At 39.0% G+C, this 20,325-nt stretch overlaps 1 protein-coding gene across 1 annotated transcript in view; it reads left to right on the top strand.

Annotated features, from left to right (window-relative positions):
• Positions 1-20,325, top strand: part of TENM3 (teneurin transmembrane protein 3) — a 666,217-nt gene that overhangs the window by 631,170 nt on the left and 14,722 nt on the right. The window contains exons 30-31 of the mRNA XM_053940099.1: positions 15,573-15,748; positions 18,116-18,351. Coding sequence (XP_053796074.1) covers positions 15,573-15,748; positions 18,116-18,351 — 412 coding nt within the window. The remainder of the gene's footprint in view (positions 1-15,572; positions 15,749-18,115; positions 18,352-20,325) is intronic.

Raw genomic sequence — 20,325 nt, 5'->3', positions numbered from 1 at the left:
AACTAGTAGAACCAGAGAATTCACATACAGGCTTTATTGGCAACTTCATCTCCAAATGATCTGAACTGCCAACTGGTATGCTAAAACAAAACATAACAAAAATGCAGCTTAAACCAAAAACCATTATTTCAAAAAAGGTCAATGAAGAATTAACAGAGATTTTTTTCAGTTATCTCTGCCAGCTGGAAAAATATGTGTATTTTTAACTCACATGAAAGACATGATGAGGTTGGGTAAGAAGGTATGTATGAAGGAGTGGAAGATATAGTGTTAGTGTGATAAGTAAAACTGTTAAGAGGCCTCTAGTTGAACTATTCAGGATTACAAAGGGCATCATGAAAATTCAGTAAGTCCCTCTTCTTTTTATTTCCCCCTCTTCTTTTCTTGTATCTTTATGATGAAATGCAGTAGCAACTGCTGCCAAGGTCACGGCTTAAGAAAAACCTTTCAATTCAACACACATGATAAAGACAATAAAGTGCCAGTGTCAGGCAGTGGCAGCAAAGCCAAACATCTGTGTTCTGAGATAACTTCATATTTCTGTCAGTGTACATTTGGCTGAGGCAGTGTGCAGGAGGACTCTGAGCACCTGTATCTACTTTCCAGCTTTTACAGATGCCCATCAGAGACACAAGAGCAGCAGGTGCTGCTTCACTGCATATTGTGTCCTGAAGTGGAGACAGGGCTAGAAATGCTGATCCCTGACAAAGACAGCAGGTGGTATGCTACTGCTGCCAGTTTTAAGGTATTCTTGCAATAATCTGTAAATTGGCAGGGCTTTGGTAGCGGGCACCTTCCCAAAGCATTAGCACACATCTGTAATATTTAATTGTGCTTTGGTGCATCCGCTGTGTATCTTCTTAGGTCCTGCCAAGAGGACACAGAAGCACAGCAAGGGTACACAGAGGAATGAGAAAGTGTTTGATTGGGAGGGCAAGTGTTCTCTTTAGTTAGCCCTGTCCTGTATGCTGACAGACCAAAGCACAGCTTTAGGTGTGCTGGGAATAGCCATCCATTTCCACAGAGAGTAAAGTCAGTGTTGAGCTGTGACAGACACAGCCACTTGTTTCCAATAGGCAAGTTAGGCAAGACAGTCAGTTTGGAGGCCATTTAAGTCCCGTACAGAAATTAAGGCATCTGCTGGGTACAGCAGGCACTTTAAATCATGCTGGTATTCATACTGGCTAATTGAGGACCTAGAGTTTTAATCAGGGCAGTAATTTCTCATCATGTTGGTTGTAGTTTCTGTGTAGCCTACTGTGGTGTCCTGCAGTAGCTGGTGACTTCTGAATGTATCTTAATGGCATCTGCGTGATGGCAAAAAAATTGGATATTATATTCACTATTCAGTGGGTGATAGGCCTGTAGTCATCATAGGAAGAACCTGGGGTACTGTGTGTCATGAAGTACAGGGCTATTTCCTGAGTCTGCAAATAGCTGTCTTTCACACCTGATCTGCTTTCATGCAGACTTTCTGGTCTGAGTTAGGTTATGTCCAGCTGACTTACAGAGAGCCCAAAGGGCAGGCTATTCCCCTCAGTAACTATTAGTATTATTTCCAAGCTGCTGTTTATGCACTTCCTAAACAATTACCTCCAACCAATGTCTCGTTAGAATTCCCAAGCTGAAGTAATTATAGAAAAAGCTAGGCAATTTCACTCTTCCCAAATTTGCAAGTGTATGAGGCTTTTGCAGAAGCAAAGATATTTATCTCCTCCCTGTAGCCATGGTGAAGCAATAATCTGTTTAATTGCAACAAGGAAGATTCAGATCAGACATTTGGAGGAACTTCACGGTGAAGATTTTGGAGCCCTGGAGCAGACAACAATGATAGTGACCCCTTGCCCTTCATAGACCGTCTTTAAAAACAGATCAGACATCTTTCAGGACCAATGCAGGAAGAACAGATCCTGCCCTGGGGTAGAGGTTGGACTGCATGACCTCTCAAGGTCCCTTCCAGTAATGTTTTCTGTGATGCTCTGTAAAAGTTAAAACCAAAAATAAAAAATTGTACTGATTATGTAAAGCCACAGGGAATAAGGGGCAGGAGGAAAGCACTGTGTTATTTTTCTTACCAAAACAGCATTCTTAAAAACATCCATCAGTCATCATAGCTGCTTGCTTCTTTTGAACATAAAATCCCCGTGCACCAAATCTATGTATATTTCCCTTTTGAAGGAAAAAATAATTGTGAACACAACTCGTTTGCCATTGTTTTATTACAAGATAAAGTATTATTGTGACTTTTCGGTGCTCATGATTTGTAACATTAAATCTGACAACGCTGGACTTCGAGAGGTTTTTGCTACTATTGCCAAAAGAGGTGGAGACCGTGAATTATCACAGAAGAGTTTGTGTGAGGGTGACATGATGTACAAGGGTGTATCTCTCTCAGCTTCTGCATATTCATGTTTGTGGGTAGTATGGGCTAAAACATTACCAGGTGAAATGTTTTCTGTTGAAAAAAATGAAGCCATGCTAAAATAGAAAGGTGTCCCTCAAATATCAATTGGGGAATAAGAAATTCTGAAAAGAAGTCACTCTGGCTTCATAGCATAATATTTCAACCTTATTGCTGAATGCATTTTCTTTTAATATCACAGTTTATGTATTTCATTTACTGTATTACTCAAAATCTCAAAATATTTTGAGAAAAGGATAGAATTTATATTCTGTGATGAATCCAGACTTTCTTCCCACTCACAGTTAAAAATGTTCAACTGTTTGAATGTCCAATGGACCAGAAATGCCTTTTGTCAACTAGTTTTGAGTATAGCTGGGATTTTTCACCTTTTGATTGTCACACATCTGTTGAAGTTGCTGAAGGAAAAATACTGTGCCTTTAGTAATAAAAAGTTCAACCTTAGGAGCAACTCAGGATTAGCTTTGTTAACTATTCTCCCGTGCAAGTCTGGTTGTATAAGTGGAGCATGGATCCAAATAACTTATTTCAGCTGAGTTCTCAGTGGTTTGAAAGCAGGTTTATGAAAATGATTCAGTCTTTCTTTTTTCCTTTTCAGAACTTTTCAGTACAAAGGGGAAATATTTGCAAAAACATTGCATCCCAAAAATTGGCAATCACTGCTCTGGCACATACTAAAGCATTTGGTCTTGTTTCTTTTCATGGCTTTCTTCCACAGTTTAAATCACACTAATATCAGATCCAGAAGAAATTTACTTTTTTATTCATTTTAGCCTGGACACTAATTAATCTGTATTTTATTTTATTTAGTCTCTTCTTTCCCTGAAGAAGGGAAGGACTGACACACAAGAAATATTTTTTTACATTCTTTTTTGTTTTTACAGTGAAATTGTAAGTACTAGCTTGAATTACTTAGGATATAATATCATATGTTTTCTTTGTTTACAGACTTGGGGGATTTTTAATATCTTTATGGCAAAATGGACTTGTACATTTCTATTTTACTAAAGGTTATAGTGTACTGATCAAAACTGACACCTTTTATTTCAGGAATTAGTACTTTTTTTAAAGCACTGTTGCTCAAATTCATAGCAACTGTTACCTGTTTTCAGAGGTCCAAAAACTCACTGAATAAAAATTATGTTAAGAGAGCATTTACAGAAATGATTGAAAATGCATGCATACTAGAAACCAATGGAGCCATATGAAGCTAAAAGTTGCTCAGATTAGGTTTTATAATGAAATTATAGTGTTAAACAAGGTATAAAAGTAATCAGCCTAATCAAATTCTCTTACAAAATTCTGAGATATCTGAGCTGGAAACTGTTAACTATAACTGTATATTATGTCTGCATAATATGAACATTTAAACAGATAAATCTTAAAAGTTAAACTAATTATCTGCATATTATCATTTTGGAAGTGACACTTCCTAGCTAGCCTATATGGCATTATTTCTATGCAGCAGTTTCCATTCTGATTTAACAGATAGCTAAGCCAGGTGCACAAAAAGAGCATCTTCTCTTGACCTAGGTTTTGAAATACCAGAATCAAATGCCTAAAAAGCCTTGCAGGTGCCCCTGAAAGCCCAGTCCCCAGCCTGCAAGGTCTCCATCAAAGCCCTGGCATTCCAGCAGTTGCCAGGCAGGCGGCCGTGCCAGCCTGCGGCTGCTTTGTGCTCCTTGTGTTGCTTGAGGACCTGGCAGAGGCTGCTCTGCCGGGGAGAATCCCTGCAGGACAAGCAGCCAGCGGCCTGGGCTGCCCGGGCAGACCCGCTGGGGCAGGGCTGCAGTCCTGCGCGCGTGGGAGCGCTCGGCACCGTGCCCGTCTCTCACAGACACCGAGCCCTTCCCTTCAGCTGCTCTGGAACAAATCCTCCTCAGCCCAGTCTTGGGCATCTGGCGTCTGTCCCTCTGCAGGCACAGCCCGGGGGCTTCTGCAGGCTCCTCTGTAAAAACATACGTGTTCCTCAAGCTCTTCTGGAAAGTTCGGGCCGCTTGTGCTCTCCTTAGACATGCAGTAAGCCCAACAGCCACTGTTCCTTATCTCTTTTCTTTTTTTTTCCTCTTCTTTTAGAAGCAGTATCAGCAGGCAGAGATCTGTTCCAGACTAAAATGTCTCCTCCTCTCTGCAAATGCACTGCCTTTCTTCCATTACTCCATTGTGCTCTCCAGACCTCCTACTACGTTTCCTTACTTTCTTACTTTGTGTCTTGCTCCTTTCCACATCTCCCATTATTTCCTTAAGGTGTGTTTGACATTCCTGCTTTTTCCTTTCCCAGCAGTGAATTTCTTTGCAGTCTCCTCTTGTATCTCTTGACAGTCCATCCAATGTTTCCCCTGACACTTCATGCCCTAAGCTCATTTGTCTTCTCCTTCCCCTCCTCTCCCTCCCACTCAATCCATGTCTTCAAGGCAGTGCAATAGGAAGCAAAGAGAATGACATTAGCAAGCAAAGTTCTTATAAGTTTACTTTGCTCCCACAGTTAACTTAATGAGCTTTCCAGCTATTCTGGAAAGGTGGTGAAATCATGCAGAATGTGAAATCCTTACAGTAATTTATGGACTTTAGAGAATCGCAAGTAAAAATCTATTTTCACTGTGTGCTGCAGAGTTTGCATATTATGCTTGTATTAGGAATGCATTCAGTGCTGTGGTTTCCCTAAAACTCTGTGATACAGAGTCAGATATTGCCTCTGGCTTGGACTTGTTTAGTACCAGTACCAGGCACATCATCTGTAACTGTCAACAGTTGGCAGCAGACAACAGAGTGCGTTCTGCAGTTTTTCTTTTGCTTCATCTTAATACATTGCTTGTGGAGTCTGACTTGGAAATACTGAAATTTGGCTATGGAAAGGTCTATGGAGCTTATGCTGAAATGCAAGTATTTAATTTGATCAGATTAAAATTATACCCTACTAGTAGTGTCAGTTCACTTGGACTTCTACTGTATATTAAGAGGTTCAAAATCCAGTTTTCATAATTACTATGTTTGTACCATTTCAGGTAACATTTGTGGGGGGTTATTTGCCTGTAATATTTCTATCTCTATTTGTGTTCATTTTTCTATCCCATTTATACTTCAGTACTAGAAGTATCTAAAAATGCCTAGGGTTCAGTTTTGGGGCTTTCATTCTAATTTGATTCTGCTTTCTTAGAAATACCAGAACTTTGTACAAAATTGTAATCTGGATTTTTTTATCACTACTAAACAACACTATCTGAATGTCCTTGATATCATAGTGCTTTTTAGGTATTTTTATCCTTTTACTATCAACAACCTTTGGTACCTTCTGCTTTTACTGCTGCTGCTTCATCAATGTAAAATGTAGTGGCTATAAAATAATTAACCATATTCATTCAAACACTTTTGTTTAGCCAGTTACCATGTTCTTGCATTGACTTTTGTGGAATCACATAAGCTCTTGATTGCAAACTGTGACATACAAGTGCAATGTCTTTAATCTTCCCATACTATGTATACTCAAACAACAAAAAACATATTCTTTTCATTCTTAATTGTTTCCAAACTGTCTTTTTGGGAATATTTTTGAGATAGCCAGTCCATAAGTGGCAATCCACATTGCCTGGCACAATGCAGCATGCAATACAGATATTTCTCTTTTGCAGCATATTTGCTTCTCCTCCTGTCAGTATGACACAAATTCAAGATCTAGTAGCCATAACCCTCTCTCACATCTTCATGTAGACCCATGGGGGCAAGGCTGGCCAGAAGGCAATTAAAACTCTTACTCTCTATTCAAACAAGCTAAGGATGCCCCCTACCCAAAGAGAATTTGTAGGGAAAAATATCAAGCTAAGATATTTAATTTGGATGGGGTTTTTTTAACTTTACACTGAATACATGAACACTATACAAGTATGTAACTGTTTCATGCAACATGCAATTTCTGAGAGGAACTTAGTGATGGCTGTGCTTGCTGACAGGATTTGTCATGTTTCTTCTTAAGATAAATCATCCAATACATTTTTTAAATTTCTATCTTCAACTTTAAAGAATAAAGGTTATGTCGTTTTCTAAATCAGAGCTGTAACTCAGCGTTACAGTAGCTGTCATAATACAACATTATATTATTTTGTCTTATAAGACTTGTGCTAACATTGGAGCACAAACTTGCTGCTTCAGACTCATCCTGCTTAATAAAAAGCAGCCATGCTAAAAATAATCCATTAATATATAGATTATAATATATATACATTAGATACAAATGTGAAATTTTCTTAGAGAACTGCAGTGTGTCCCCAAATTGCCCTGATAGGAGTATGTCTCATCTAATAGACATTTACCCGTTTCTTCATTCTTGAATGTTACTGTCTCTTCTCCTTAGAACTAGGCAATGTAATAAAAGCAGACCTGAGAAGCCATTGAATAGATAATAATATCAATACCAGAATGCTGAAGACCATGACAATATTATTACATGTTACATGCATGAAAAAGGAATAATTGCTTTGATTTCTGTCAAGAAAAAAATATGATGTCTCTGGTTTCAGAAGGCACTTAGAAGTAAGGATAGTTCCACAAAATAAGCAGTTGTTTGTTTTTTTTTTTCTATTAATGAAATAAATGTCCTGCACTGTCAATCCAGTCAGCTCTGCCCGGGCTCCTGAAAATATCTGAAACTTCTGGTTTAGGAAGGACTTCACAATACCATTTGTTTAGTTATTGACATGTTAATAATCTTGTTCCATGTTAGTTTTCTTTGTCAAACAGAAGTGATGGAGGCTAGAGCCAAGGCAGCTCACCCTCCTTCACACTCACTTGGCAGGGAACCTGGTGTGGTGAGGGTGGAAGGACAGCTCAGGACCACATGTGAGAAGGGTAATCTCTGTTTTCAGTCATGCTGTATTCAAACACATTTTCAAGCCCCATCAAGGGATTTGGTCCTCCTTGATGTCCCAGTGAGGCCAGACTGATCATCTCTCTAGGAAGCCTACAAGGGACATGCATTTTAAAGCCTTACCTTTGGAGGCCCCTCCCAAGAAGGGAAAGTCTCTCACTTCTGAAGCCGGCATTAATTGAGTGTGACTTGCACTCTGAAGGAATAAGGTTGTTATTCTAAATTAACCACAGAACCTGAATCTAACAATTATTGTTTAACTACAATTGATAGATTGTAGAATTGAAGATAAACAATTATTGTTTATCTTGGTATTCCACTGCCCTAAAAGAAAAGAAAATACACCCATATAATTTGGTTTTCCTGTTACTAAATTTGCTTTTCAAACATAATGTAATTTAATAAGTTGATTTGTCCACTTTTTGTGACCCTGTAAAAACAGCTTTGTGGCATTTTTACATTTCAAAATAAGTATTAAATTAAATTAAATTAAATCCCCACCCTACCACCAAATAAGAGTTAAGGGGGAAAAAGCATCATTACAGTTTATTCTGTGAACACAATGTCTGGCCAAACAGACCAGCCTTACATCCTTTCTTCACTAAAGGCCTATACACTCAGCTCTGACAATGTAAGCAGACCTTACAGCAAGGAGCAGTATGTCACACAAAGTATATATACACCAACATTTCTCTTAGTCGAAAGGCCATACTCTGGTATGTATATCCACAAGGCACACAGTTTATTTGTGCAGTAATAGATGAGCTAAAAAGGTGGGGGAGGTGACATACAGACAAGGCAGCAACCTCGAGGAGCCCTGAGGTTAGGGAAGCTGCCCACTGGCACACCCTAGCAAATCCAGAAGCCATCCTCTGTGCATCCCACAGAGCTCAGGAGCAGTGAATTCCCATTACAGAGAGGTTGAAGAGTGAGGGATGATTGTTGAGGTCTTGTAGATAACAGCCTAGCTACTGTATTTAGTCTCGTCTTCATAAGAACAAGCCCCCTTGAATTGCTCCTGAATTGGCTGCACTCAATTCAAAAGAGTGAACTGCTGAGGCACACCCCCAGCCCTGGGAAGCTGCTTCATCCCGAACAATGCCTCTCATGTAAGCCACACTGCCTACATCCCTAAAAATTCCTCTCATGTAAGCCACACTGCCTACACCCCACTGCTCCCAGTGCACCCCTTCCCCAGGCACATACCCTGAGGTTTTTCTTCCTGCTCTTCGGAAAGCAGTGGCTTCATTAACACTGCTCATTTGTGCAAGTTCATGTGCATGTAGGGTGCATGTCAGATATGAGTACAACTGAAAGACTTCTTGGTTTTGTGGCTCCTTATGAGAATATACATGGCAGGTGTTTGCTGCAGCAGTCAGCACAGCATGGAGGACTGCAGTACCATACAGCAGTGAGTGAAATTTGGCAGTACTCTGGCAAAAAGTAAAGCATCCCCAGCATGGTAAATTCATATATTGCTTCTTTCTCCACAAAGCACCACTCCCTCAAAATATTTGGCTCCAAATACCTGGAAGTCATTTTGGATTGGGCTGTGAAAGTGGTCAATGTTATGCAGCACAGGCACTGAACTCAAGCTTGTTTGTCTGGTTGTGCAATGAAGTGGGAAAATGAGCATCAAAACCTTCTCTGTATGGAAGTGAATGAGCTATCATGGGAAAAGGTGTTGATTCATTCCTTTGAGCTCCCTTTCCAGCAGACACATTTCCTGCAGTGATTCTTGTTTATAGTGTGCCTGTTGTTTTGCAGATGAGTTATGGCTGTCAAGAAAGGCCTATTTAAGTGAATTGTTCACGTCTGGTGTGTTGAATGTCAGTTTACAAAAAAAAAGACTGAAAACTGTCCTTTTAACGTTATGACAAAATAGACACACCAAATAAAAAGCCTCAAGAGCTACAGTTATAACAGGAGAAGGTGAAAAGAGAAATTGCCAATCACTTTCCAGCTGAGGAAATCTCTTCATTAAACCTGGACTAAAAAATTCGTCCTGACCACGTTGCTAAGATAAAAGACCATTACCTTAATTATTTAACCAGCTGTTCAAACAGTTTTATAAGACTTCCCCAGATGAAAACGGAATAAAGACCCTTTCCCCATGGAAAAGCCATCAGATAAAGGAACAGGAAAAGCTTGAGTTGTCTGACAGTTGGTTGGACAGGACAGAGAAATGTAGCCGATACTAATACTTTTAATGACTTTCTAACTTCTGTGGTTTTGTGATTTTGCATTTTCTGCCCAAATTCCATTAAAAAACAAGTAGGCATGTAAATTTCTGTCCAGAATTGGGATTCTGGCTGTAGTTTAATTTAGCTCTTTCCTAGAATCACTCCTGGACCTATTTTCTGTAATTTCTGTTTATCCACTTTTTTCTCAGAGCTAGGCACAACAGAAAGGAAAAGGAAAACAAAAAGGGACAGGTGAAAGGAAAAAGGAGAGGGAGAGGGGAAAGGAATAAAGGAGGAAAGAAAGGGAAAATAAACAAATTTCTTTCATACATTTAGAATTCTGTAAGATTGGAAAGAATATTGATTTTTTCATAAAATCATAGAATATTCTCAGTTGGAAGGGACTCACAAGAATCATCAGTGTCCAGCTCCCAGCCCTGGCCCAGCACAGAACAGCCCCAGGGGTCACACCATGTGACTGAAAGTGTTGTGCAAACAATTCTTTAATTCTGTCAGTCTTGGTGTTGTGACCACTTCCCTGGGGAGCCTGTTGCAGTGCCTGACCATCATCTAGATGAAGAACCTTTTCCAATATAAACCATATCCATTATAAACCTCCCCTGACAAAGTTTGATGACATTCCGTTGGGTCCTGTCACTGGTTATTACAGAGAAGAGATCGGACCCTGATCCTGCACTTTCTCTCGTGAGGACATTGATGACCACCATGAGGTCTCCCCTCAGTCTCCTCCAGGCTGAACAGTCCAAGAGATCTCAGCTGCTTCTCATATGGCTTCCCTCAAGGGCCTTCACCATCTTCCTTGCCCTCCCTTGGATGCTCTGGAACAGCTTTATACCATTCTTATGTTGTGGTGCCCAGAAGTGCCCCCAGCACTGGAGGTGAGGCCGCCACAGTGCAGAACAGAACAGGACAATGACAATCCCTTCTCTTGCCCAGCTGGTGATGCTGTGCCTGATGCACCCAGGACAGGGTTTTCCCTCCTGGCTGCATTTTTTCTCATGCTTAACAATATTTCAGATAAGAAAAAAAGAAAAATGCTATCACTTTTTAGATAATAATAAAATAAAATTTTGAAAATCCACATGTCATAATTTATAGGCTACTAATATATATCAAATTGTCATTTGCTTTCTTCTTGTTAAGCAAAACAAAATGTTAGGAAGACATATCTTCTTTATCTTAAAATAATATTCTTTATTGTTTAGGATTAAAAAAAAATTGTTATATCTCCAAAGGAAGTCACAGTTTAATATTTCAGGTTTCCCAGTATAATTGTAGTGTGAATTCACAAGCAAGATGCAAAACCTTTTAAGATACGAGTACATTTGTACTGTGTGGAAATGAAGGAATATGTGCGGGTTATAAATGATCCACTGAAGTGTCTATTTCAATCAGACTAAATAAGAAATGCAAAAGAAAAAAAAAAAAAAGGAGAAATCATTTCTGTCCATGCATCTTCAGATTATTTTCACCTTTTTCATTCTTAGCAGGCTCATTCAGTCTCTCTACATATCAAAAGCAAAAATGCATATCAAAATGAGGAAAGCAATGTAAAAATTGAGTAAAGGAAGAAAATGCAAAAATCATTACATTCAAGTTGAAAGTTTTTTTCTTTTTTTCTACAACCCACATAATGATTAAAGCTGGCCAAAACTAGAGCTTCCAGTAACTTGCCATGCCCAATTCTAAAGCAGTGGGGAACAGGAGAGCTCCCTACAGGTGAAGAAATGCTAATAATGCTAATAAAAGTGATGGTATATGAACTGTGGGCTTCTTTCATTTTGATGGACAAGATTACAGTTTTGATTCTGATAGAGCATGCAGTAAAAGTGCTACTAGAGTGGCTTTTCTTTACCATCATTTTCCAACTTCAAATTCACTTTCGTTTGGGAGGCACTAAACCTGCAGTGTGCTATGGAGGCTGAAAATAAGTGAAAGAATGTATTTGGAAACCAAAATTCTGTCATGTTAAAGACAACGCTCTTCTATGTAAATGTAGCTTAAATGGCCTCGACAAGCCAAGGGAGACATTTCTTTGCCAGGTTAGGACAGATTTTTCAGCATGTTGTCAACATGGTATGCACCTAAAAAAACAACACATTGCACTCCTGAATGTCAACCTTGAACCTTCTGTTCTCACCTGCCAAGAAGCAGCACTCTGGAATAAAAGGCTTCCCATTAATAGTTTGAAATAAGTAGGGTAATGTTCCATAAATTTTTTAGCCACTCTTAGTAATCTGAGATGCAGAGAAAATGCCTAATGTGAGTTGAGTGAAAGTATAACAGTACTTTTCTACTGTCAAAATTATACATGTCTATATTACGAAATGTATTCATGCTTCATTTCTCTATTACAGTATTCCAACTAATAGTATAATCTGTAACCAGTCTTAAATACTTAATATGCATTTGGACTGTATGTCTTTCTATCTAAAATGTGCTGGAACTGGTGTGCCTTGCTCTTTAACCTGACATGTTTACAACAGAAAAAAGAAAAAATCACAGAATTTATTTTGGTGAGGGATTGTGCTGTAGAAGTATGGGGAAAACCAGTATCAGTCATAACTTAGCAACTGGCTTTAGGTGCAGCCTTTACTATACACTTTATTTCTACAGCTCCCTATTGAAATAACTTCTGATATAAAACATTAATAATGCTCTGCAAGTTGGGGTTGAGCTAAATGTGCTACAGACTAAGATAAAATACACTTGAGAAACAAGTCAAAAATAAAGTAGGGCATTTCCATCTGTGGCAAGGCTTACCAGGAAGTTATTACTGCAAAGTGAATTGTCCTACATAGCCTAGAACAGAAAATGGTCTGGGAAGGCATGTAATTAAAACTGAAGGAGATGAGCAATGGAAGAGAGACTTCCAGCAGGTGAAGAGCAAAAGGTCGAGAATCTGGGAAGCTGATAATCATTATCTCTGAGAAATTCTCACTGCTGAAGTGGAAAACTATCTGGCAGTGGCAGCTCATCCTAAGGAAGAAAAAGGATTTGATCTAAGGGCAACTTCAGCTAGCGGTGGTGGCAGCTGCCCCCACTGCTGCCTTCGTAGTTATTGACCAAATATGAAGATTGTTGCGTTAATGCCAACAGAAATGAGCTGAGCGGATTAATGCACACAAGGTCATGTCCAGGGAGCAAGTTTCTGGTTTAGATTATTGAGAAGTTTATGTGAGACTCACTCTTCAGGAACTGAGGAGGTTGGTGGAATGGCTTTGCTGTGGAGCCAGGCAAAGGAGAAAGATCAGAGGGCTCCATGGTAACACGTGTGGCTGAGCTTGTGTTTGGATGAAAAGATCAAAGAGGCTGTGAAATGCCAAATATAGTCGTTCACCCTCTAGACTTCAGATCTCATTCCTTCTAAGGCAATTTCAATATTAGAACACTAGGCAGATAAAAGAAATCTCTCAGTCTAAAACTGACAATCTTGGATGAATAAATTCACCTTGGCAGCAGAATGCAAGGATATTTGAATGTAATAAGAAAAATGGCCGCAGAATGCCCAAAGGTATGAGTGATGTTGCTATGCTGTGCATTGATAAGGCTTTGATTGTGGGTAAGAAGATAGCAAGTATAAAGTAAGTTTAGTATTCAATGTACAGTGAACAAAATGAAGGACACACATAGCAATCTGTCATCAAATGGAATATGTAGCGAATTGTAGAAAGGCCTATTTCCCCTTTTTCTTTTTGTTCCTGGCTATAAAAGTATGAGAAATCCTATTCTTACCTTTCACGTCTCAGTCGCATTTTCTTCTTGCACTAGGATGCCTGAGCCAAGCAATCATGGCTTTTAAGATTCTTTCAACTTTAAAGTCATGTTTTTAAGAACATTTATGTATAACGTGATTTCTTGCTGGTCTTTGAACTCTCCCCCACTGTAATATTAACTGCTTATCTCAGGCTCATGATGTGCCTTCCCATATGAAAGATGAGACCAGTTCAAGAACCATAGACACAGTCAAAAAATAATAATGTGGAAGCAAGAATGCATAAAAGAAGGGTAGCACAGTTCAATGCTGCATACTGCACTGAAGCCACACACTGCACTGAATACTACTGATGTGTGGCATTTTCCAGTTCAGGTAGTATACTGAGTAATATGGTAATTAGTTTCTAACAGATACTGTGAGTAAAAGGGCAAAAAGTTCTTACAGGGAAATCTTACCATCTGTGGCTTTAGTAAGCATTGTTTGAAATAAAGAGCAGTACTCAACTACTGCAATCAAAGGATAGAAGTAATTCCTAACAAAGTAATTTGGTACCATTTTCAAACATAAAGCAGAAAATAGAAAAGGACACTAATTGGACAATCTTTGCTCCCCAGGGAGTTGGAAAGGGAAGTTGCACATGAAAATAAAATAAGTTCTTGGAATTGAGGCATGAGACTGAAGGTCATGAATAGGCTAGCAGTCACATTCATGCAGAAGGAACTTAAGTATGTTTGTTTTGGTCTCCTGCATAAATGGAATATCTCAGCTTGCCAAGTCCAGTATGTGAAAAAGAACCACAATTAGGGACAGAAACACACCAGAAGAAACCTCATTATCTTGAAATGTACTTAACTTCAAAAAATAAGTTTTCTCACTTGACTTCCCTGGCTTGCAGTATGGTTTCTGATTTTTAAACATTCTTTTCTCTTGCCTGTTGCTAAGTGAAAGTCTTGCATAAACAGAGGAAATCAACTGTGCTAAAAGGATGGAAATGACTGTATGCAAAAAGCTGACAAATCTAGAGTAAGCAAACTGGAAGAAAATATTTCTTAACTTAATCCTTTCAGTTACAGCAATGCTGTGCAGTACTCATGCTGTTCAGAGAAAGTTAGTGTTGTGGGCTACAGCTGTTAGGATTAATTCTCTCATTTTAAGAAAAAAGAGTTTCTGTAGCCTCAGTGATATGCTTGGGGCTTTTGTGGGGGCTTTTTTTGGTTTTGCTTTTCTTTTCCAGTAGGAGCAATTTTGATGATAAATATCAGCATGAAATGTCTAGCACACTGTGAGGACCTGCAGGGTCATGTTCCAGTTACTTTAAGAGACTAAGGTGTTGTTCAGCTTCCCACTACATGGTCACAGGAGAGAGATGGAAAACTGAGAGCAAACAGGTCATAAGTGGGCATGAAATCATCCTTCAGATGCTTTTTTCTCTCTGTTGCAGCTATGGGCAGGCTATACTTCAAAACAAGGAGCTTCAGCTGAACACCTAGGCTGACAAATCAAGACTCTAATACTGGAAGAGCTAATCTTAAAGACAAGCTTTATGACCAGAAGCTCACACAGTGCTTTACCTTTGTCTATACTGTGACCAAAATGCATGTCTGAATTTTAATTTGTAAGCATGGTCTCTGGTCATGTACCAAGATCTACTTCTATTACAAAAATTCTATCTACTTATTCATATTAAATGGATATATAGCTGTTGGTTTAAATAAATATCAGTAGACACAGAAAAAAACATCTCATGGTTTGTGTCACAATTCTCAAACTATGATCTGCAGGCAGTTAACAAGTTAGAGATGCTAGCTGTTCTGGTTTCCACCTACAAGCAGCTTAAGTAGATTAAATATTACCCCATACTCTGCTTGTAGTAATACAAGGGACATTAAGCACTCACAGTGTACTGCATACTCATTGAATAGGAAGGGCCCAAGAGACACTCTTGTTAAGATAACTTTTTTTCAAAAATGTTGAGGATTCCTACAGTAACAGCAAAATCTAGTCCAGTAAGTGGGAGTAAGAATGCTACAGAATTTAGCACCAATAAATATGCTTCCTTTGAAATGGTGAATTAGATGTGAATCAGAATCTGGTCACACTTCAAAGAATAATATGCAGAGCTGAAGATCCATCTGTTTGCTCTTGCTATCACTATTGAGGCTGCTGTATGTTAAGCAGTCTTTTGAGTACTTCAAAGCATGTTTGAAGTCTTTGCAATGCCTATGCCATGCACACAAAAAAAAGCAAAAATGCCTTAACAATATGAGTAGTTGGTGTTTTTATTCATTTTAGTTGTAAGTGAAAACAATTTGTTCCTGCTATATATAATTTCTGCACTCTTTTTTTTTTTTTTTTTTTTTTATTTAGCTATGATAGCGAGGGCCGTCTAACAAATGTCACATTCCCAACTGGAGTCGTCACTAACCTTCATGGGGAAATGGAAAGGGCCATTACAGTGGACATTGAGTCATCCAGCAGAGAGGAAGATGTCAGCATCACTTCCAACTTATCATCAATCGATTCTTTCTATACCATGGTTCAAGGTACTGTAAACAAAAGATTTCTCAGCAGATACCGGCCTGAAAATTGTTTTCTTGTGGTAAAAGATAGCATATTTAGACACAGTTCCTTCCTGTAGCTTATTTCAAACCTCAAGAATTAAACATCTTTAAGTCAACAAAAATAAAATTTTGCATCATATTCAACCCATTGAAAGTGACAGAGACAGATAACCACACGATAAATGTCACTCCAAACCAGCTCTTTTACAAAAATGCATCATCCTGGTGCAATTACACCAAGATGATGACCAAACCATCCCTCCAAAATCCAGCCATTCTACCAAAAAGAATGTTTTTAATTTGTAGGAACAAAATTTAGCCTACTATCCCTACAAAAATCAAAGGCAGTCCATGCAACATTAGAAAACTCTTATTGATAACACCCAATTTGAAAATTTTGAGAGAACAGACACACAAAGAAATAAGATCCATTAAACAATAGAGTCCAAATTGTGATAATAAAGTTTATACCTGGAACAAAGCTCAGAGAATTGCAGTAGCAATTTTCTCACCCCAAGCAACATCAAGGATAGCCTTAACACAGTTAGACCACATAGCGTGTTAGTTAAGCAAACACACTCATCCCATTTCCTCTACACTGAGTGACATGTTAACAGATATCAACAGTGCAAGACAAGCAACACTTCAAAACAAGGCAGCAATTGATTATTTACTGCTATCCCATGGGCATGGGTGTGAAGAATTTGAAGAGATGTACTACATAAACGTATCTAATCACTCAAAATCTATCCATAAAAATATAAAACAAATGTAAAACAGCATCAGCAAATTACAAGAAGTTACAAAATCCTAGTAAGATAATTTCATCAACTTTTTTAGTCTCTCACCATTGTAGAGAGAGCTTTTAAAAATATCATTTTATATTCTTACAAGATTTCTAGTTCTTCTGCTTGTTCTACCGTGCATTTTTCTATACATTCAGCGAGTCATAAACAAAGTAACAAAGCAAATGTTTTTAGTACAAATAGGAGGGGGAGATGTCAGAACCCAAAGTGTCCCTTAGACACTCTTGGATGTTCCGGGCCCAGGTCAGAAGCATCTGATACTCTGGCAGGCAGCCGGAAATCCCTGTGGCTTTGAATCTGATCCATGGAACAATTTACCAACCTTGCAGGAAGAACAAGAAATCACAAAAGTTTAGATATTATAGTAGAAGTAGTCATAAAGGGAAAGGAAGGATCTTTGAGTGCTGTACAGGGGGGTTTTAGGCCTTGTACAGAGGGGTCTGAGTTTTGTACATGGGGGTCAGAAGTTCTAAGATGGAGGGATTTGAGCGTGCCCTGTCCTCCTTCTTTCTCCTTCCTATCCTCCATGTTCTTAGTAATGTTGGCACTCACAGGTTGGTTTAGAGTAGAAAGACACCATTCAATATAGGTAATAAGCATTGGGAAAAAAACTATAAACATTTAATACGTAATGTATATTATAAAGCATAGCACCAGCCCCTTGGGCGGGGGAGACGGAGAGAGATGCAGAAGGAGAAAGAGTCCGAGAGAGTGTCAGGGAGTGTGTGTGCCTTGACATAACATGCAATAAACTATCTTGAGACCAGACAACTGAAGACTACTGAGTCTTTCTTTGAAGGGCCAGGTTAGAAGAGAAACTTTGCCACCTCCCAAGGTCACCCTAATCTGGGGGTGAGCATCGTCAATTTCTCAGCAGATACAGGCCTGAAAATTGTTTTCTTGTGGTACAAGCAGCTCCAAATAGAGTGAAATTTTAGGGGCATAGCGTCTGGAGGAAGGGGTGATACATACACAGTTTTACATCTCTACAGAAACAACTGTTCAGGAAAAGCAGTAGTTGCAACAGAAGTAGCATTAAGTAAGTTTTCTAACCAAATCAATTTTGTAAGCAGCTATGGGAAGTAGAATGCTTACTTTATATTAAAAAGGAATCTTGGAAAGAAGAGATGGATTGAAAAGGAAAGAGGTACAGGAATAGTACAAAGTGATATTTTGTACAAAGCTTAAAAATTGCATGTAATATCCCAGCAACCACATACTTGCAAAAGTGAATAGTGATAGTATGCTTAGGATTAGGCCAAAAATGCCTAACGAAACAGCAGAAAATGTGTTTAGTGCCAGTCCAAAGAATATACTATGAGGATGAGACTTTCTTAGGTGTTTAAGTAACTTTGATGATAGGTCCTAAAGGCATTTTTGCTCCTCTGGGATACACTTATTCTTAACAATCTTACCCTGGCTCTTTATTACCATTGGGTCAGTTACGTGAAGTCAAGATACATGTATTGCATAAAGTCTCCAGTACAAATTCAGAGTCTTAACCGATGTCTGTGACCTGTAATTCTCTTTTTGGTCTTTTCAGATCAGTTAAGAAATAGCTACCAGATTGGTTATGATGGCTCACTGAGAATCCTGTACGCCAGCGGCCTGGACTCACACTACCAGACAGAACCACACGTCTTGGCTGGCACTGCCAACCCAACCATGGCAAAGAGAAACATGACCCTGCCTGGGGAGAACGGGCAGAACCTGGTGGAGTGGCGATTCCGGAAAGAGCAAGCCCAAGGAAAAGTCAATGTCTTTGGCCGAAAGCTTAGGGTAAGAGCACAAGCATGAGTGGGATCTACTGCATTCTCATTAAGGATGAAGAAATGTAAATACATTCCTGTAGGTATTGCCATCCAGCAACCACAGAATATTTACTGTAGACAAGCTGACCATAGATCTGGGAGTACTTGTTTTTATTACTTCATTTATTGGCTATTTTATTTACTAATTGCTCTTTTCTGTGTGTCATGGTTTAACCCCAGGCAGCAGCCAAGCCCCCACAGCTGCTTTCTCAGTCCCACACCGGCAGGATTAGGGAGAACTGGAACAGTAAAACCCAGAGAACTTGTGCTTTGAGATAAAGGCAATTCAACAGGGAAAGCAAAAGCCACACACACAAACAAAGTGGAACAAGGAATGAATTCCCTGCTTCCCATGGGCAGGCAGGTGTTCAGCCATCCCCAGGAGAGCAGGGCCCCATCACACGTAACAGTGACTTGGGAGGACAAAGCCATCACTCCAAACATCCCCCACTTTAGATACTGAGCATAATGCCATAGGGTCTGGAACATCCCTTTGGTCAGCTGGGGTCACCTGTCCTGGCTGTGTCTCTTCCCAGTCTCCCACACACCCCCAGTCTGCTCCCCAGTGTGGCAGTACCAAAAGCAGAAAAAGCCTTGGCTCTGTGGAAGCCCTGCCCAGCAACAATGAAAACATTTCTAGGTTATCAACCCTTTGTTCAGCACAAATCCAAAATATAGCCCTGTATTAGCCTCTGTGAAGAAATACCCCAGCTAAAATCAGCACTCTGTGGAATTTAAACTGTTTGGTTTAGCTTGGAATGGCTAAAAAGAATAATTTTCTGCTTTCCTTCCCTGTTTTTCTTTCTGGTACTGAATTCATGTAACTGATGCAGAATCCTGTTTTAAATTATTCTACCATAAGTTAGCACAATCCCCGGTTTTTATTTCTTTTTTAATTTTAAATTAAAATTGTAGTAAGACTTATTCTTACAGTAGAAAGGGTTTAACTGTGTGTGCATGAGGATCGCGTATTCCTCTAACATATGTCTTTACCATTTTGTTGGCATTCCTTCTTCCTATATAGTGAGTGAAATACAAGTAGGAAGCAAACTATGATTTATGACAGCCATTTGGTAAAGACAACACAGATTAAGCATTTAAAACTGTGTTGCCAGGAGACCATTTCAAGATCAAAGGTTTGACTTACTATTAGAAATGAACTCAGTTCTTTAAAATAAGGCCTAGGCAGTGTATCAAATGAAAGTAAGTAATTTCAGACCACTTGACTTCTTGCCATTTGAAGTTTTAAAGTGTTTTGTATCTTCCATTCGGGACAAGAAAGGAGGGGAGGCTGTTATGCAGGTTATATTCCTCTCTACTACTTTCTCTACAAGAGGAATGTATTTTTTTTCCAAGAAGGAAGAACAATTATGCACAGTAGCAGCTGCTTAAGAACAATGTATTAGTAACTACCTGTGGCAGCTATCTTACACTGATAAGGAAGAGGAAAAGGAAGCCATAATTCTGAAGCTCATCCTTGTGGTTCTGGTTCATAGGCATGTCATTATATATCACAGTAGTATAATACACCTGCCAAGTCATTTGTGAAAGAAGCCCAAGAGAGGTTTGTCAGCGAAACAAATCACCACAAGCGCAGTTCTCATTAGTGACACTAAGTTTTGGCATTCAAGTGCAGACGAGGTAAAAGTTAAAACGAGGAAGTAAAGTTGTCATGGACAACTTTAACTTAGAAGAATTAACATTAAAAAGAAAAAAAAAAAACAAAAAAAAACAAAAAAAAAGCACCAAACAAAAGAGAAATATTTAAAAATATGGGAGGCAAAATGAATTAGGATAGGATAAAGACAGATTAGGATAAAAAAATACTCATTAAATTGTACCTGGAGATGGGAAAAGTAGGGTACATGGGAGAATGAGCTAAGAGACAAACGCCTCAAAAAAAAAGGAAAGAAACTTGTCAGCAATGAAAATGAAAAAAAAA

This window comes from Vidua chalybeata, chromosome 4, assembly GCF_026979565.1.
Source record: "Vidua chalybeata isolate OUT-0048 chromosome 4, bVidCha1 merged haplotype, whole genome shotgun sequence".
NCBI classification, from domain to species: Eukaryota; Metazoa; Chordata; class Aves; order Passeriformes; family Viduidae; genus Vidua; species Vidua chalybeata.
The sequence above is the reverse complement of the archived record's forward strand: the minus strand, read 5'-3'. Positions and strand labels throughout refer to the sequence as shown.